The sequence below is a fragment of the Dicentrarchus labrax genome, unplaced genomic scaffold, assembly GCF_905237075.1.
Source record: "Dicentrarchus labrax unplaced genomic scaffold, dlabrax2021, whole genome shotgun sequence".
Classification (NCBI taxonomy): Eukaryota; Metazoa; Chordata; class Actinopteri; family Moronidae; genus Dicentrarchus; species Dicentrarchus labrax.
The window spans coordinates 21,574,456-21,595,578 of NW_026136710.1; the positions used below are offsets into that span (position 1 = coordinate 21,574,456).

The 21,123-nt window shown below is 40.4% G+C and overlaps 1 protein-coding gene across 3 annotated transcripts in view; it reads right to left on the reverse strand.

Moving 5' to 3' along the window:
- LOC127370229 (WD repeat-containing protein 7) overlaps positions 1–21,123 on the reverse strand; it is a 119,607-nt gene that overhangs the window by 17,472 nt on the left and 81,012 nt on the right. For all 3 annotated transcript variants that reach the window (XM_051412088.1, XM_051412089.1, XM_051412087.1), the window contains 5 exons: positions 14,929–15,115; positions 4,444–4,561; positions 3,564–3,713; positions 3,262–3,344; positions 1,412–1,511 (listed from right to left, as the gene is read on the reverse strand). In XM_051412088.1, the coding sequence (XP_051268048.1) occupies positions 1,412–1,511; positions 3,262–3,344; positions 3,564–3,713; positions 4,444–4,561; positions 14,929–15,115 (638 nt within the window). The remainder of the gene's footprint in view (positions 1–1,411; positions 1,512–3,261; positions 3,345–3,563; positions 3,714–4,443; positions 4,562–14,928; positions 15,116–21,123) is intronic.

Here is a 21,123-nt window from a genome sequence, read left to right on the forward strand (position 1 = left end):
AAGTTAATAGTTGACTAATAGTTGACAACTAATTATTATTATTAATCCTTACAGCTCTAATTATGACAATATTTAATGGCAGTAAAATGTGCTTAAACATAGCTTACAATATATGTTAATTTCTTTCTTGCTAAAATAATTGGCCATGACTTGTAGCTTACATTTGAAATGAAACGTGTGTGAGCAACACACACACACACACACACACACACACACACAATTCCTGCATAGCCATTATCTAATTAAATATTAATTACTGCAAATAACACAAAGTAAAATCGTCTCCTGTCTTTACACCGTGCACAGAAAAAATAAACACCTACACACGCAATCAAACTAAATGTCGGGTGAACAGGGGCCAGTGCTGTTATCAGATATTAATGACCCCCTCCACCAGACTAGACTTCTCAGGTTACTGCAAATCAATACGCAGCAAATTACCAACACACACAATCACACACAAACGCACATGCTACACACTCAAATATAAACGTGCGCAAAGACAAAAACGTGATTAACAGAGTCATCGCTTCATCATTAATCAATTACTGAGAGAGAAAAAAATAAGTAGAGGCAACAAAACTCCCCTCATGCTTCTCTCCTTTCTCCTCCCCTCTCATTTCCCCTATTTACACCCCTTGTTACTACTCTCCTCTGTTTCCTCTACTCTCCTGTCATTAGAGGTAAAATGTTCTTTTCATGGATGGAGAGAAAAATTTAAAGATAGACTGAGAACAACTAGACATACTGAAGGGAAATGGACAGATTAATAAAATAGTGGAAGCTGGTTGGTAAATCGATTAATACAGTGGGTGATCGGTTTAGTGATCGATGGATGGATGTCGATAAAACAAAGAATGGACAGAAGACTGTATGAAATATTGGAGGTAAAAATGGTGGATGATCAGATGGAAAGGTTGCAGAATATAGTTGAAGGATGTAAGGATAGAATGAAGGAATAAAGGGTGGATGGAGAATGAAAGGAGGGGTGGATTAATAGATGATGGGTGGATATACAGTATTAGATTGGGAGCAGATGGATGGATGGATGCATGGATGGATGGATTGATGGATGGATGGATAGATGAATGGATGGATGGTTGAAAGGAAGGATGGAGATGATTGGTGTACAGGAGGCTAGATGGATACATGGAAAAATGGTTTGACTGACGGAAGGAAGGAGGGATAGATAGAAATGATTATGAGAAGAAGTATGGTCGGATGAATGATGATTGATAGACGGATAGACATACTGAATTGTTGAAGAGGTGGATGGATGAATGGATACAACTTGCAGGCAGGAGAAAGCTCAACATTTGTGTCAATCAGAAACTAATCAGCTGCTTGAGCTTTTCCTTCCTGTTGCAATCAAACAACAGAGCAGCTGAGATGAGCGGTGTGTTTAATGTACCTGGCATTTTCCAGTACGGACGTCGTAAAGGGCCACTGAACCCTGGCGAGCTCCAACGGCGATGCGGTGACTACGGTCACAGTATCCAACCATGTAGAACCTGACCAAGAGACAACAGATACATGTTAACACATTAACATTGACCTGGGTATCAATCATCTTATGTTCCCACTGGTTCCCATAAAACTAAACCACAAGAACTCTGTATGTCTGTTAAGTAGTAGTATTGGAAGATAGGATTGCATAGAAATAAACCAACACTCTTACAATGTACATTCACATACAAAAACATTGTTAATTCTTGAAACGAAAAGACACACTTGACACAAGCATATAGAAAAATTCTATTTAAAATCTACTCTGAAAGAAAAGATTGGGATTGGGTAGACAAACCAACAAGACAAAAAACACAACCAAGAAAAGACAACTAGTAGTGTCTGCCTAAGTTGATGGTCTGATGGTCAAGTTTCTGCACATAAGTCCCCAGGTGCTGTGTTCCTTGTTTCCCCTGTGGCGCAGCTCATTTCCAGCAGTAACTGCAGAAATTCCTAGAAGGTGTCGGATGGTCCAACAATGTGTGAACCTCCTCACACCTTTCGGGTTGTTAACTGGGACTGGACAATTGGACTTTCTAACATTTGCACCTACTTCCACAGCAATTGGCCAGGTGTGTGGAGGTGAGAAGGTGGAGTTTGAGTGTCTCTCTCAAGGTCTTTCTTCTTCATTCTTTGAACAACAATGAACAATTATGATCCTGAGCACCTCAGACGTTACCCTTTTGCTGACATGTCTTTCAAATAGCCAGAAGGGGATGCTAAAGCAGATGGGCTTCACTTGTAATTCTAAATTGGGCAATCTTGGAATTAGGTTCAATCAAACACTGGCATCTCACGTTGGGTATGTTCAAGGGATCACAGTGGGCAGCAATGAGCTAGAGCTGGCTACAAAAAACAGGAGGCCTTAATTCACATACCCACATGTCACTTTCCACATATTCCTGCCTGTTGGCTTTTTGGCTGCAGTTCGCCATCTAGTCCAACTAGTGAGTGGGTGCTTGCCATAGAGTGTGATCACTTTAGTGGGAAAAGAAAAGGGGTGCCAAAGCAGTAGCTTCCATTGTGGCTCTGGCTTGAAGGCAAAAGCCTAGCTTGGAATTCAGTCAAAGACTGGCATGACAGGTTTCTTGACAATGTCACATAGGTCTTGTTGGACTCATCAGCTCTAATATTACACATTGTTTTAGCATCCATAAACAATTTGACAATTCCAACCATGCGTTCATCGCGTCACATAAGTAAAGCATGGTATTATTTGATTGTTCAAATCTTTTAAAATATTTTTTTCCTCTGTGCTCACTTTTCATTCAAACTCAACACAGTCCACAGCTGACATCTAGAACAACAGTATTTAGAAGCCTACATTACATAATATAAACATAACACCTCATATAAATGTGTTGTTGTTGTTTTTCACATTTTTGTCAACCCACACCAACTGTTATTTCCAAGCCAAGAAGAGACAGAAAAGACACAAATACACATTAATATATTCACTCACTCTCTCACTCTCACACACACACACACAATGATTGAGATGGTTCAGCCACATGCCCTGAGGCTGATATCTGTACCTGTGAGTTGACCTCTGACCTTTGACATCAGCTCCCAGAGGTTAACTTTCCATAATTCTTCCCCAGTTCGCCCACCACTGCCCTTATAAGGAAATGTTAGGGGCTTGTTAAAACACACACACACACACACACACACACACACACACACACACACACACACACACACACACACACACACACACACACACACACACACACACACACACACACACACACTTACTTGCAAATAGCAGGGAAGCACTCCTGCAGTCCTTTCTTTTTCACTAGAGAACCTTCAATACAGTACATGATGATATCCATCACCTGAAAAAAAGGGAGAAGAAGAGCAATAGTAGGAGGTTATGATATCTACCATAATGGTTGTTTTGTTTCTTTTATTTTGTATAGTAGCTATGAAAATGTAACATTTTTCAGAAATGTGGGTAACAGTCTTATAAAGCCAAACACAAGTCTTTACTTAGATTGTGTGGACTGCCATCTTCATGAGTGGTAATATATCATCTGATATGTAATAATGTTTACCTCGACCAGCAGATCCACAACGTCTCCAGGCATCTTCTCTATCAGGATGTCAATCACTCGCAGTATCTCAGTCTTGGCTCTGGCCAGAGTGGTGGTGTGAACGTTCTGCTGCGACTGAGAGTTTGCCTGAGCTGCGTTGTGCCGATGAACCTGGAAAACATAAATGTGTTATTGCTGGAGGAAGAATATATGAAAGACATGACATGATTAACATACTGCATTTGAGACCATTAAATTAATTAACAAGTTCCTATGTTGGGTGGGTGCGTGTGGTTTTATAGAGTGTATACATGCATGCTACTATTAGCAATCAAACCAAATGTCGGGTGTTGTTTGAACTTTTTCAATATTACGGCCAATATGACACCTTAGTTTAAGAAATATAAATATGTTTTTTCAAGAAAACTACTGTCTTAACTGAAAAGAGTTCTTAAATATTAACTGACTGTACAAGAATTTTGCTAACATAAAAATACAGTCTAACTAAAAGGATAGGCAAACAATTTCTCAAGTCTGTCCACAGTCAATGTACAATGAAAGTTTTTCCTTCTGTTTATATTGGCTATATTAGATATTAGATCCCTTCTTAATGTGCTTCTAAGTAGAGTTGGGTGATCTGGCCAAAAAATAATATAATCACAATCTATTAGAAATCACGATCCATGATCTAAATTGCGGTCTTTTTTTCTCAATCTAGAAACATGGTGACTATAGCCTGAGAAAAACAGCAAAGTTTCTCACTTTGCAAAATTAAAACAATGCATTACTTCGTTTTTTAATTATTGCTCACTGCATTAAAGATATTGCACATTATATATATATAGAACACGTTGAGGCCGCTGATATTTTGTTTACATGTCTGTGAAATGTTCAGTCTCACCTCTCTTGCAATGGTGGTGATGAAGGCTGGTGGGCGGGCAGTAGCGATAAGAGAGAGGGCGTGGCGGGATGAGCGAGCTGAGTCAGCCGGCGGGTTGAGGGGCAAACCCATGGTTATACTGTAGAGAGAGAGAGAGAGAGAGAGAGAGAGAGAGAGAGAGAGAGAGAGAGAGAGAGAGAGAGAGAGAGAGAGAGAGAGAGAGAGTAGTGGAGGGTTCATTCAAGTGCCAAAACAACAGAATAAAAACTACAATCATATAAAACCAGGGAAGGCAGTGCAATAAGAGTTAAAAGAAGTCACATTTAATGTTAGAAATACCAAGATCATGAGTCCCATTGGTTCCTACTGAAGATATAAATGTTTACAGCTCACAAAAGTCCAGTCATTTCCTAAAATGACTGTACTGCACTGTAGTTTATAGCAAACAGAGAGTAAAGAGCAGAGGCAGGACAAACTCATTGTGAAGTCCAGTCTAAGAAGTCCCCAGTCAAGTCCAAGTCCCAAACTTTGTGTTTCAAGTCCCCAACAAGTCCTCATGCACCCTTCACAAAAAGTGATGCTATTTAAAAATGTTAAACAGTAACAATACATATACTGAAATACAGTAATGACGACTTAAAGGACCAGTGTGTAGGATTTTGTGGCGTATAAGACTGAAACCCCCTTGCTTCACTCTGCTGTTCCAAGCGTGTAGGAGAAACTACAGTCGGTGTGAAACTCACAAAAAATGCAAAAGGCCTTCTATAGAGCCAGAGTTTGGTTTGTCCGTACTGTACAAACTAGGGATGTGAATCCCCACCACTGAGGTCGATTCAATACACATCTCGATACACTGCCAGTGATACGATACATTAACGATACAGTGGAGCCCCCTGCCGATACGATGCGATACGATTCACCTCTGTTCACAATGCGATGCAATTCATTAATGATTTGACAACGACTTTATACAATGCGAATCGGTTCGATACAATTCGTGATGCGATTCAAAGCGATTCAACACAATACAAAGAATTTACAAGCCCACATCTGGTTTCTAATGTATTTGATACTTGACTGTTTTCTATAAAGAAAACCAATAAATCCAACTTAAAAAGAAGATGCAATTCAATATGGTACAGACAGAGGATTGTTTTATTCCTAATAAACACTAAATCCTAAACAAAAAATATTTTTTTCATTACATGTGTTTTTAATCTCATTCTCTACTTATACAATACTAAATGTATTGTATTCGGGCAATTTCTTTTTGGCCTCTTCATAAAAAAAACAAAACAAACCTTTTCTCAGGTCCTTTTACTAATAGTGTTCTCTGTCTGTAATTTCACAATGTTTTACAAAACACTTATAAAACTTCCCAACATCAACAATGTGCATTGTGCAAATAACTTCATCATAGTGCAATGCCCATACTACTGCCTGCCAGACTGATGTGCTTGAGCTGACACTCTTCTAGTTGGCTAACTGAGCAGTGAGAGCAGAAATCATTGAGATTTATATAACAATATAACAGTTAAACAAAAATAAACAATTGCAACTGCTTACAAATGTAAATGTAAAAAATTAAACTATTGACTGACAGCCACAGCATCACTCACACTGAGGTACATGAGGTACATGACCATGTGATATTTCAGTTTTTCTTTTTTAATAAATTTGCAAAAATTTCTACATTTCTGTTTTTTTCTGTCAAGATGGGGTGCTGAGTGTACATTAATGAGAAATAAAATGAACTTTTTTGATTTTAGCAAATGGCTGCAATGAACCAAAGAGTGAAACATTTAAAGGGGTCTGAATACTTTCCGTACCCACTGTATATCAACTAGAGGTCTTTCTTTTCAAACTTTGGAGTTGTGTGTCTTCCAAGGTACGCTTAATATCTCCTCTTCACCTGTTGTGTCGCTTCCCTCCATTTTTTCTATTTACTAACTAACTGTGTCTGCGACGCCGCGCAAAAAGATAGTGATGGTGCATTTAAGGCGCCTCGAAAACACGGGTGCAGAGGAGATAAACTATGTAATAATCAATGTAATCATGGGTTTTACCGATGCAGACACGCAAAGAAAGATACATTGCACGTTGTATCCGATGCACACTGAAGCTACCGGTGCACTCGCATCGTAAAGTCTGTCTCGGACCACCGATTCAATCGGTGAATCTCTCCATCCCTAGTACAAACATGGTGGTTCAACATGGCGTCCTCCACGGAAGGGGACCAGCAGCGTCTGTAGATAACAATGGCTCATTCTAAGGTAACGAAAACAAAACGATTCCTATAATCTCGTGATTATACACTAATAAAAACATACCTATGAATATTATATTCCATTTCTGACAATAGATTCTCCTCAATGTTACACACTGGACTGGGGTTAATCCACATTTGGTGCTCTAGTGAGTATTTGGGGCAGCAGGATGGTGTGTATGGGATTGAGTCCAAATACACTACAATGTGTGTGTTCATGATAATGAAGGGACATGTCACCCAGTGCAACAGTGTGGCTTACTGGTGTGCTTTTAATAGTTTTTGGACAACAATGGAGCTCAGAGAAATGAGATACATCAGGTTTGACACACACACACACACACACACACAGTACACAGTACACAGTACTAGTTAGTACATACATTCATTATACATTCATTATTGGTTTGGGCCTAACCATTTGATTTGTTGACAATAAGAAAAATACAGAACTTCACCAGACCTATCCTTTAAAGAGACATTTTTATAATGATCTAAAGAGGCAGAGACAGAAAATGAGATAAAACAGAGGAGAGAGGCGAAGAGATCGAGCCTTACTAATATATGGAGTGAAGAGATTAGCGGACAGCTTATAATGTCAAGGCCGAGTCAATGGGAGCCATTCACCAGACGACGGCATAATGGACTCCCACAATGCAACAGGAATTAGACACACACACCCTAACAGCTGGCCACACACCCCTGTGAGTGTCTGTGTGTGTGTGTGTTAGAGAGAGAGAAAGAGAGAGGGGGCGAGAGAGGCCACCTTGTTAAGAAACGACTCAGGGGAGAGAAAGAGAGAGGGAGGGGGAGAGGGAGGGAGACGGCGAGGGAGAGGGAGGGAGTAATGGGTGGACGGACGGCCGAGCTGCACGATTCATCTCCTCTGATTACAGATCACAGCTACAAAACCTGTAATTAATACTGGTAATATATTGGCAATATATCAGCTATATTGAAATGTTTAATTTCATTTAGAGGGGTGGCTGTAATTGGAAACAGTCATGATGTTGATATAAGGCAGCAGGAGCGCAGGGAGCTAATTGTACTGAGAACCACGGAGGTTAATAGCCAACGTTTAGAACATGTAATGAAATAATCTGGATTATTATTACTGTTGTAGGAGAAGATACACACGCACACGCACACGCACACACACACACACACACACACACACACACACACACACACACACACACACACACACACACACACACACACACACACACACACACACACAGAGAGTGAACCAAAACAGTAAAGTTTCAGCCGGACAGCTAAACAATGAGCTGAAACTCACTTTTTTCTGTAAAGCAGAGCGGAGCTGCATATTCAGGAGATAATTTGTACTACTGTAATGTACTACTGTCAGGATATGACAAAACGTTATTTTATAGAAGTTACCTACTGCAGCTTTAAGTTGTGTGTTGCTTAGCTGTGCCGTGCCAAATACAAATGACACACAAACAAAAAGTAAAACAAAATAAAAACTCAAACTTAGTCCTTTCTCAGAAAATAAAAAGTAAAACAAAAAGGGTATTAAACTAAATAAAGTTAACAGGATTATGAGTTCAGACTGAAATCATTCAACTGAATTTACAGTATGTGGAGCTGACAAGAAAAACACACACACATACATACATTGCATATATACATACATACACACATTCACACACAGGGCTCAGTGTGTGTGAACCTGGCAACATGGTATCACGCTGACATTATCGAGTCAATACTGAGTCTCACACACACACACACACACACACACACACACACACACACACACACACACACACACACACACACACACACACACACACACACACACACACACACACACACACACACACACACACACACACACACACACACACACACACACACACACACACAAACACACACGCTGAGGATTGGAAGTATTGATTTTTGTGTGTGAGGTAGGGGTGAATAACCTCAGTCACATGAGAGTCGCTGCTGCAAGAAACCAAGACAGTGTGTGTGACTGACTGGTTTACGCACCGAGTTGCCGACTGGGTAACTGGGCGGTTTACTAACCAACAGGTTTACAGACTGGTTTAATGACAGATTGGGTTACTGACTGCTTTCAGAAACAGCGTTCTGACTGGTGTGCTCATTTACATCACTTTAAACAAAGACGCACATATAATGTGGGTCTACTTGACCAATTGTTTTGAAGCTATTGTCTAAGGTTTGATATACATTGATGTGTTTGTCTAATAGGGGTATTATTGTCGAACAGGTTTTCTCAGTGAGTTTCTGAACTGAGTAACTGCAACCGCAACAATAACTGTGTACATTCTCATCCAAGTTAGTCCTTGCAGGAGTTGCCGTTGCTCTCCAAGGCTGTGGTAAGCACTGTGGCGGATTCGAAATCAACTGCACAATGCAGTCTGTTGAAGTCAAAGAAAGCATGAAAACCTGCATGTAACGTCGACTCACAAGTCAGTCTCTAAACGTTTCGCTCAACAGAGCACAATCTCACAGCTTTCTTTGCTGAAACTGGGTGGAAACAATTAGAGAGTTTAACGTAAACCTGCATTGCAGAACCAATCCAAGACTTTAGGGCGGTGACATGGTGATGACATACAGAAGTGTGGAATCAAATAATCTAACGTTGCTCATCCATTTTCAATGGAAAAAAATCTCTCTCCGTATTACAAAGTGATTCGCTGTATCTCCAGAATGTTTCACTATGGAGGAGAATGAGGGGACAGCAACAGCTTTGCATTTAGAAATGTCTCGTCTTTTCAACGTGCAAATTCATAATTTTGATTCTAGAGGATGGAAAAATGTCAACTTTGAAAATGCTTTTTTGTACAAGGACGTAACAACATCGGTTGGCCAATCTAAAGATGGAGGAGCGGCTGATTATACTTGTCCAGGGATACCCCGAGTTTCTAATGTTATCTTCTCTTATTATTTAATAAAACATTGTCATTGTCTAATAAAGACCGTAAACTGCATTTCATGCCAGATCTGACCATAATCGGGACCCAAACACAAATCAGACAACACTAGGTCGTTTTCTTTCATAGAAGTGACTTGTAGTTTTCCAATGGTGTTTTTCGGTGTTGAAACATCCTGTTGTGTTCATGAGTCAACATCCATGGTGACAACAACATGTACTTATCGCTGTATGACACATACACACAGGTTACCAACATTGATTTACCTCTGCATGACAAATGCAACCTTTCAAAAACACACACAGACCAAAACACAATGTAAATAGATGTATTTATCCCTGCATGTCAAATAAATACTATATTCTCCATATCGCACACACATATTACAACATGCATTTATCTCTGCGGTCGCGACTACCAACACATCACACTCTGATCAAGTGAGAGCAGAGTGGGAAACATCGACAGGTCAGCAAGAAGCCTTGAAATTATAGTTCACTGTAGGACATTTGATGAGGTTACACTCTTGATTCACAGATTTATTGGAAGTCAGAGGTTTTGAAAGTCTCAGAGGGCTTATTCAAAAATTCCACCCCTTGTTTTGGTTAATTTCGGTTATGACATGAAGTATGTTTTAACCTACATGTTTTATCTACATTTACAATTTGCAAAAATCCTTAATCAAGATGGCCCATAATCTGTGACTTAAAGAATCCTTTGAACTTTTTGAGGTGAGACGATCAATGTCAATCTCATGTCTACGCATTACAAGTCCTATCTATTGGCAGAAATGAATATAATATTCACAAGTATTTTTTCATTAGTTTATGATCACCTTAGAATAAGAATGGTTGTGAAACGTCCTTGGAAGGCAGCCAACAGTGTCTGCGGGCTCAGTCTAAGGTAAAAACAATGATTCTTATTTTCAGGTGATTATACACTAATGAACCCATACCATTATATTATATTCCATTTCTGCCAATAGATCCTCCTAAATGTTACACACTGGACCTTTAAGGGTTTTCCTGACTATTCCACACAGTTGACATCAAGGCAGGATTACCAACCAGGCAAAACCAGCAAAATGCCCAGGGCCAAGACCCACAGAGGCCCTAAGGCTCCAGGTTCACTGTGTATTAATTAGAGATAACCTAATATTGAGGTCTTTTAGAGGGCGCCTATGTCAAAACCTAGTTTAAATACAAAAAAAATCTAATTTGAATACAATTTAAATACATAAAATGATGAAGGGTATTGTATTAACATTGGCATGAGCAACATGTTTTGCGTTCAGTCGACATTTACTACCACAAACACCTTATTATTTTTGAATGCTGTTTGTTGACCTTGTACCTTTTATTTAAAAAAAATAAATCCAGCAATCGGTTTGTGTGTTCTTCCATCTAGCACCACTGCCATTACTGCAGTGGCAAGTTGTAATAGTAAATACAATCATGTTTTAAATAATCCCCTGGCACATGAACATCTTGGTCCTCTCCATGTTCAGGGAATCTATGTAAAGAGTATGGTCCAAAGTTAACTGCACAGCTTCTTCCTGATTTCCTAGAGATCATTGTAAAAGCAACGTTACAAAGAAAGTAATGGGAAAAGTAGAAAAGTGTACACTTCTTAGGAGAGCTTGCATTTAAATGTGCACCTATTGTAGGGAGACGTCACCGCAGTAATGGCGACTTGTTTACTTCCGGTATTTCCTCAGATTTTTGTCAAGACTGCTCAGACATTAGAAGAATCTCCTCAATAACTCAAAACTGGCTCATTCACTGTTGTGTGGTGTATGAAGCTAGTTTGACTTTTTTGTGCATAATTCATGAAAAACTATGTTTTTTTAACTAAGTTATAAATTTGTTACAGTGATTTTATAGTTGGATGCTTTATTATTAGGAATGAAGGCTGCAGTGTTTACATTAATGTGATGGATTCAATTCAGACTTATGTTCGTGTTGTGAGTCTTACAGGAATGTTGCAACATGTATTACATGAGGTTGACATGTATATCTGCTGCCACATTTACAAAACAAGGTATGCATGTCGGAGAGGGTCTATGTTGGAGGTGTAACACACACACAAAGTGCGGGTTGGTAAAGGGGTATTGTATATTTTTTTCTAGCTTGTGTATCTGAAAGTATAAAAACTCTTCAACACCAGGAGCTTTTTCAAATTTCTGCCTATTGAAGGGGGATTATCACACACACGCAGCTCTGCAAGGAGTGTATTGACGACTGGTTGGGTGTTTCAGGGACAAAGAGCCTCACTGCAAGTCAGCTGCATGGAAATACACCCTCTGTAATATGTGTGTGTGTGTGTGTGTGTGTGTGTGTGTGTGTGTGTGTGTGTGCGCGCGCACACTCCCTTCAGTGATGAATTAAATTCTTCACACTCTATCTCTTTTTCTTACAGTATAAACTCACCAGTGAAGGAATACTGAAACAGACTGTGTGTGTGTGTGTGTGTGTGTGTGTGTGTGTGTGTGTGTGTGTGTGTGTGTGTGTATTAATGTAGTCTCTCCCTCTGTATTGTAGTGTGCTGATCTGATTATTGTGTCTCATTGATCAGCCCTCGTGCTGTTTACTTCAACAACACCAGGAGGCACACCCGCAGACATCACATTATTAATTATACATGGTCATAAACTATATTGGTGTTTCTCTGTGTGTGTGTGTGTGTGTGTGTGTGTGTGTGTGTGTGTGTGTGTGTGTGTGTGTGTGAAGAAAGCAGGAAAAGCGAGTTTAAACTGGCGCAGACAGATCTTGGCCTTAATTTGTGCCATCTGCAGTGATATTAAGTCTATGTGCGCACACTTGTGTCTTCCCATCGACTCTGTGCGCAGTCGTGATGCATCTAAAACGAGCTCTGTGTTCTGTCTGAACACACCTTTAACCTTCTTGTGTCTGTACGTGTTAACTTGTGTTCTCTTTTCATTTGAATGTATCTTCCGAATAAATCAGTGTGACTCATCTCTGACTCCCGCCTGATCATTACGATTAACTGATGGTAGTTCCGGCTCTATTTTGTGAGGCAGATCATTTGGCTCCGCTTGTGACAGTCGGTGCTTTCGGCTCCCAACTGGCCCTTCATTTAGTACAACTTCTGGAAATTCCTACCATGCTTGGGTCTTAATGTTCCAGAGCTGTGTTCTATATGTAGTTGCATTGTGTACTTACATTATCCCAAATGTTTCCAACAAAGGTCATGCGTTTTGTTATTGTGTTGATGAGAGAGACTCCCTAGTGGCAGAAATGACAGACTATATGTTTACCTATCTTAAGTAATTAATTTGAAAAAAGCCACTCTAATCACGAGTCTGTCCACTTTTTCAATTAATGACTGAATTTAGCCTATCACAACTTTTTCTATACTAATCCTTCATTTTAACATTACTACCATAATCATTATTTGTAACAGTTGTAGTATTTCAGATAGAATTACAGAAGATCTATCAGGCCTGATGATTGGCCAAAAAAACCTTCCACTCTGTTTTTAACAGAAATGTGTACCATATGGAACTTTTTTTTGAGAAAAGCTCAAGTTCTCTTCACTTTCTATTCCACTAAAAATGTATTCAACTAAAATTTAATTGCATTGTTTTTGTGACACACACACACAGCAGCAGCAGACATATCTATACTCATTTAACCAGACTCACCCAGCTCTAGTTTCAGCCTTAATAGGATCAACTCATGTTGGCCAGTTAGATTTCAGCAGGGAGGAAGACACACACACACACACACACACACACACACACACACACACACACACACACACACACACACACACACACACACACACACACACACACACACACACACACACACACACACACACACACCTTTGTACCATACGAGATGATGCCACTGAATCACCTTCTCTCTGTGACCTCTGACCTTTACTCATACAAAACACTGCATTAACTCAACCACAACCACCACTACGACTGTATGAAGACAGCCAGGGCCTTTGACCTCCTCTTTGCTGGCTGTGATGTCGATGGAAGTGAAGCAGACTCTGCTGCTGTCAACATCTGTGATCAACACCAACTCCTGGCAGGGTTACCTCAGAGAGTCGGGATGGATGAGCAGTCACAGTGACTGATACAAGTCGAGATACAAGAACTTTTAGCGTTTTTGAGTGAGTTCTTTCAAGCCTCCTTTATTTTAAAAGGTACCACAAGCAAGATACTGCACATGTCAAAACCGGTCTGGGCTGCGATTGGCTTGTAAACTGGTCATTAATATGTGAGGGGTTCTAGAGGGGTTCTAAAGGGCTTTAAGCGCCGCTGCTAGTGGGGAAAACCAAACAAAAGAAAGAAAAAAAGCTCATGATACCACATGAACACAGACAGACACACATGCACACAGACAGAGGACTCACATGTCAGAGCAACGCAGACATCGTTACATCATCATAATGTCCTGCAATCACATTACAACCTAGCTTCCATAGCTCAGTGTGTCAGCTCTATAATGCCTGAGTGTTTCTGTGTGTGTGTGTGTGTGTGTGTGTGTGTGTGTGTGTGTGTGTGTGTGTGTGTGTGTCTGTATGTGCATACATCCGTATCTATAAGTAGGCTGTTGTCTGTACTCTGGAATCTGAGAGGGAAGACTGTACAGTCAAACAGAAACAATCAATCAACCAATCAGTTCCTGAGCAGAAACTGAGGACAGAGGACTAAACCACAGTGTCTTTATGTTGTTCTGTATCACTTAAATCTCAATGTAAGCTTTGTTTTTCCAGAGCTGCTTTTAAGGTTTTTGGGGCCAAGTCCAAGTCAAGTCTTAAAAGACCAGGGGTTAGGTGAGCAAACAAGGTGATTAGGTGATTATACACTAATGAAAACAAACCTATGAACATTATATTCCATTTGTGCCCATAGATCCTCCTCAGTGTTACACACTGCACCTTCAATTGTGCACATCAGTCTAAAGTCAAGTCTCAAGTCATTTCCTCAAGATCTTTCACATCTAGATTTGGTCCAATTATTGATGACTAAATTTTAACATATAGCAGGCATGTGGACATGTAGACGTGGTATTTCTTGGAAATAGAAGCTTAAAAGCAAAATTCTTAACATATATATGTTTACAAGTGAGCTATAACTGATTGTTGACTTCTACCTGCTGAATTCTGTTTTCTCATATATATTTCCTTGGCTCCTCTTACCGTTGTCTTTATATATTTAGCTACAGAGTTTATTTTAAATGATCTATTTCAGGATATGAAATCGATCGTGTTTGTCATTTATCAATAACAGCAACATTTGACTTTGTATGTGTGTGTGTGTGCTTGTGGACTCACTTGGCCAGCTGCTTCTCGGCGTCAGCACAGAGCTCCAGCAGTCCCATGAGCACCGCCGACACGTCCATGTACGGCTCCCAGACGGTGAAGCCTCGGCCAATCAGATCGATGGCGGTGCGGCGGATGGTGCTGTGGGGAGGCAGTTTGGGGCTGGGGGGCTGCAGCAGCAGGAAGGTCAGTGCTTTACCTGCAAAACAGTAGAAACGGTAAAATCAGAGTAAAGTAGAATAGAGTCGGGGGGAGGGGGTATCTGAAAATGACAGGAGCTCGATGTGGAGGTCGAACCTCCAACAATGCTACGACTTAATCAGCTCTTATTTCAGAATTTCTTTCTCTCTTTTTGTTGCAGCCGTTAATAATATTAGGACACAACAGAATTAAAATGTGAAGAAGGCATTTAGATACATTTAAAACTGACACAGTGCAGCTGTATCAGCCTCCATGATGTCTCTTATTTCACACTTTAGATTTTTGCTATAAATCTGCCCGTTCAATTTCTAAGGGGACAGTGCACATTCAACACCATTATCAATGTGAATGTACCAGCTCATTTGCATTTTCGACACCTTAAAGAATTTAAACAGACTCTGGTTGACGACCCATGACCATATGAGTTCTACAGGACTTCACTGTTACTGTAGAGCGCCATCTGAAACATGGGAGCCATGTCAAACAAAGGAATGTCAATAAAAAAATCTATCTTTTTACAACCAAAAACTAATAAACCCTAATGTTTCAAATGAGGTTTGGGTAAAAACGATTAAAATTTTGTGCAAGGCACGCACACACACTCATACACACGCATACACACACACATATACACACACATATACACACACACTCAGAGGATAAAGACAGCGAGCAGGATGGAGGATGGGGGTCACCTCATAGCTGACCTGACATTTGAGCCAGTCTCTGTGGGGACAGACTGACCATTAAGACTCCAGAAAATATCGCCATCCCTCAATAACACCCCCCTCCCCCAAACGCATACACACATGCACCCTTTCTGTCTGCCTGTCTCACCCACTGAAGCCTGAGGTCCAGAGCTTTTAGCAGAATCTTCTCAAAGCGCTTCAAAAAGATAAAGTCAGAGGAAAATCAAGATGTAGAGAGGCTTTTGGAAAACGTCTGGAAAACCATATGAATCTCTCGTTGCTTCTGTGGCTTATAATTTCCTTCCTAAATTTCTCTCACAGACAATACATTAGCATCAGGAAGGCCTTTTGCTTCTTCTACTGTCTCTCCATTCAGAAATCAATACAGTTGATTGCATTTTCGCTTGAAATGTAAAGGCTAAACAGTCATAATATGAAGAAACATATAATATAAAACAGATCATTTACTTTAAGTATTTATAATCATGTGGTGGCTCTAAAGGTCCTCCAGTCTCCAGACACACACAGCTAATCTCATCTTCTGGATCTCCTGGCATTTCATCATCAGCCCGCCTTAAATGGCAAACCCCCTGCTTTATTGGTTTATATCCACACACACACACAGCCTATGTATGGGGCTATGAAAGATATAGCTAGAGGCTAACCATGTTAGCATCGCAGGGTACGACTGTTATAATGTATACCGGCAGCGACAGTTAGAGCATTAACTGTGTTAGCATCGTCATGCTACATAGTTATGGGCGACATAGACTGTAAGAGATGGACATCGACGCTAACGTTTGTTAGCAGTTATTTTATGTCTGTTGGAGTCAAACATGCAGAATAGGTGTGCTCTTAGCTTGCTGTGACTGAATCAGTGATAGGGTGCTGAACTTTGACCCTCAGCTGGTGAACAACATGATGTGAGCAAAGATGTAAGAGCTAAAATCAATCAATGTTTTTGTTTCATACATCAATATACATACAAACAGTGGACATAAATATCAGCAGTGATGAACTTTGACCTCCAGTTAGTGATTATTACAATCATTCTGTCAAGACCACCGACAGAAATCAATTACACTCTCAGTTATACGATTGCTTTATGCTTTTTCTACCTGATTCGGATAGATTCTGTTTAATACCCGATGATCATAAATATCCTCTAGCGGTGTGTTATTTTAAGATGACCCACAAAAAAGGTTCAGAAAACAGAGTTTTTCCATAGTAATTGTGTCTTAATTCAATACTGACAGGGTGCATGTTTGGTGCAGCTCCAAAGTTTCTGCCCGCCACAGAAACACTGGCTCCAGGATGTTCAGTTGGTTGCGACCTGTAATTTCACCACTAGATAAATTCAACACAACTGGACCTTTAAATTATTGCTCCATATAAAAGGAAATATGAAAAAAGTCATTTTAAAACAATGTGTGTCTTCAGTAGTCATGGGCTTGGGGCTGAGAGCCATAGCCGGGGCAGGGACAGAAAGTCAGAAAGTATTGACTGCCATTTGCAAACATTACTATCCTCCTAAGAGCAAATCAACTTAACATTACTTTTGTATAAGCTGATAATCAATAAATAAACTTGGTAGGTGACTGTGTGGGAGGATGGAGAGGGGGGGCAGTATGATTTAGGGGTCATGGGGCAGAAGGTCACTATTCAAATTCAAACCTCTGACATTGTTAATATGTGTGTACGTGCTCGCCACACACTGAACAAGCGGACCCCTCCCAACACAGAACAGGCCTCAGAGGTCATGAGGTCAAAGTTCACGCTGTGTGCAGTGACAGTGACAGTGACTGTGGGTGGGCAGGTGTGTGTGTGTGTGTGTGTGTGTGTGTGTGTGAAGGGGGTGGTGTTTATAAGGAAGTTGATGGAGGTTTAATCTGATAGCCACATTTGCATTTAGAAGCCTCTATTTATTTATTTTTCTGGACAATTAAAGATGGCCATTAACAATCAGTGCTGTAATTGGCTGGAGTGAGATTCAAATTTACAGCCCCTCCCTTTGAGTTGGTGAGCAGGAAGTGACAGAGGTCCGGACTCAGGTCCATTTCTCACGCTGGACATCTTTATTTAAAGGCAGACCCGAACCCAAATGAACCAATAGCTATTGACAAAGCCTCAGCCGGCCATAATGAGCTGTTGGTTAGAGTAGTAAACATGTCACATTAACACGGAGAGGGTGATTAGAGCAGGGGGAGGAGGAGGGGGAGGGAGGGAGTGAGAGAGGAAGGAAGTAGGGAGGAATAAAGGAGGAAGGGAAGTAGAGAGTGTGAAATAGTGACAGATTTGTCACGTCTAAAGTTTGCCAGGCCGAGTCGACCACTAACAGGCTTTCTACTTTCTTTCCTCCACCTGCCCTGCATCCCGCCTTCTCCTTCTCTTCCTCTGTTTGAGCGTAAATGAGAGGTGAAGGTAAATCAATGTTGGGGACTTGGTTAGTGGATGAGAGCCGGGTCAGACTGGCTGCCGAGAGAAAGGAGAGAGAAAAAAAAAAACAATACGAAAAGAGAAATAATGGGAGCCAGTTTGAGAGAGAAAAAGGGAGAGGTGCTCTTCTGTATACATACGGTATATGATACACATTCTCAAATAATAAGAGTAGCATTTTGTCAACAACCATTGCATACATGCAATTAAAGATGGCCGTTAACCATCAGTGCTGTAATTGGCCAGAGCAAGATTCAAACTTACACCTGTGTAACAATCCAGCAAGCTGGCTAGTTTGCTACTGTACGCTCTAGCACCAGCATGTTCCTGGTTAACTAGCATATTAGCGGTTAGATCGCCAACAAGCCCTCCAAGTAGTCTCGACGTCACCTAGCTTCCAGTACTTTGGGAAGGCATGCACATTACTTTTGCTGTGCTAATGTCCTCACGTTTTGCTAGCCAATGACCAAGTTGTGGCTAATGCTAAAATGTTCAAGAAGTTAGAATCATTAAAAAAATGATTTTGTTCATGGATGTCAGCCCAATATTTGGCTACTGTGGCAAAATACCCTTCTCATAACAGCCGTTTTGACATCAAATATTAGGGTAAACAGGGTTTTTCCAATGATAATGTTTAAGGTTCCGTTCCATTTAGTGTAGCAGAGCCTTTCCAACATGAACAATAGCAGCACCCTGACTTTCTTTGACCTGAATGGAACAGAACCTTAATTCATATCACTGATAACACCTGTGTTTACCCTACTATTTCATGTCTTGTGGGTACATAGGTCTTTTTTTGTTTTTTTCACGTTCCACCATGGGGATGACTGTGGCTCAGGAGGAAGTCCACTGATCACAGGATTGGCGGTTTGAATAAGTGGGAGAATGAGTGTCAAAAACCTGTAAAGAGCTCTTATTCAGATATATAAATGTAACTCTTCCACACAGAAAGCTTTCTTAAAAAATGTGGATAGAAATACACTTTATGATAGCTTAAACCCTTCAAGTTCATCTCACATACTGACCCTGCTCAATTTTCTATAATACAAAATAAAACTCCAATCAGCTCTCATGAATGTTTTAAAATGCCACCGTTCACAGTGAATGGGCCTCAGAAGGGACTCGAGGTATTTTGACATTTACTATGAGCGTTATTGTCCAGAGATGGTACACTGATGTACAGTTTGTCTCTGTTATCCTGTCCAACCAGATCCCCCCTTCCCTCTGTCATCATCTGTCCTTCATTCCTTCCTCCCTTCCCTCCTCCTTTCCTTAAGCTCAATCTCCCCCTCCATCTTCCCTACATTTCCCGCCTCGCCATATGAAAACATCAATCTATACTGTGCTGTATAGACTACTGTACCCTCCCTCTCTCTGGGTGGACAGCTCTCATTCATCACACACACAGCGCTGTATGCCAACAACACCAATCCATCTTTCAATTTCATAACAGAGAGAGGAGAGGGGGAGATGGAGATTGGAAGGAGGGAGAAAAACAACAGACTGAATGAGAGCTGGAAAAAGGACAGAGAAAGGAAAAGAAGGATAAAATGGTGGAAGATGCAGGACTAAAAGTAGCATAATACATGAGAAAGCATACAAACTGCCTCCACCACATGCTTTTTACATAAATCTGCAATTGTCTGCTTGAGCTTTTTATGAAGTAATTATATGTTTTAAAGGGTTCAGTCTCTCTGCGGGGTCAGTTGAAGGAGTAGGCTGCTCTGCGGTTTTTAAAGCAGCACCCTCCAGTTCAGTTCAGTTAGTAGAAATTGTCCTCCAAGAAAAACAACAGCATCAGTCGATGTTCTAATGGCTAAATATGAATTATGTTTAGGTTAAAGTGACAAGGACGTCTAGAGGCCATGTGAATTAGGAATTATCGTCTGTAAGGAATAAAAGCAGGGGTGGCATGACATTACACCCTCAAAATCTGATTAAGGAGAAGAGGTGGATGAATAGGTAACAAAGTGTGTGACTTTGACATAAGACTTTTATTCATTCCTATATTAAACCTATACTGCTTTCTTGTAACATGACCTGGGTCGTCACATACCCCCAAAGGGAAATTATGGACATTTTTCAACCCGGTCTCGTAAATGTAGCCATTTGCTGTGTTTCCCAAAAGTATTGCAAATTATAACTGAATTTCAAGTAAATCGGCAGAGGAAAATGTGAATGTGTTATATGATTAGGAGTTGGTTCATTGAGATAATCGGTATCATTTCTGTTTGTTTCATGTAATAATGTGAGGGAGGTTCCGTCAGATCTGTGTAGGGCGATCATGGAAACAGTCACAACTTATTCAGAAAAAGTCCCATTGAGAGCATTAAGAGTTTTTTGAAGTTCGAAGTTTTTGTAATTTTGCTATTTCCATCAAACTTTTGTGATGCAATACTTCAAAATGCCCTTCAAATACGTTGGAAACATGGCTATGCTAACTTTGCACTCACCACCTCTGCTGTAGGGTTTTATATGGCAAATTGACCTGATCTATATTTGACTATCATTTTGGTATGTTGGTATGATCATACTTAAATTCAGTAGTTACTTGTCAAATATAGTATACAGGTCACTGTCCAGGTAAAATCCTCTATACCTGAAACCTGATGAATGTATTCTCTCCTCCATCTCTGAGACCGTCACATCGTCTTGACCGTCTCACCTTGTAATCCCAGACTGCTTTGCTCAAGCATGTAATGTCATGTCAAACCATTCCCTCTTTATTTATGTCACTGTACGACTCTGTGATGACACCATGTTGACAGCTATAATAAGATGTTCTCTATATTTCAAATCCCCTTATACCGACACTGATGCTGTTACGCTTTCATATGCTTGTTTCTGACCGCAGGGCTTCAAGCTTCACAGTGTGAAGTTA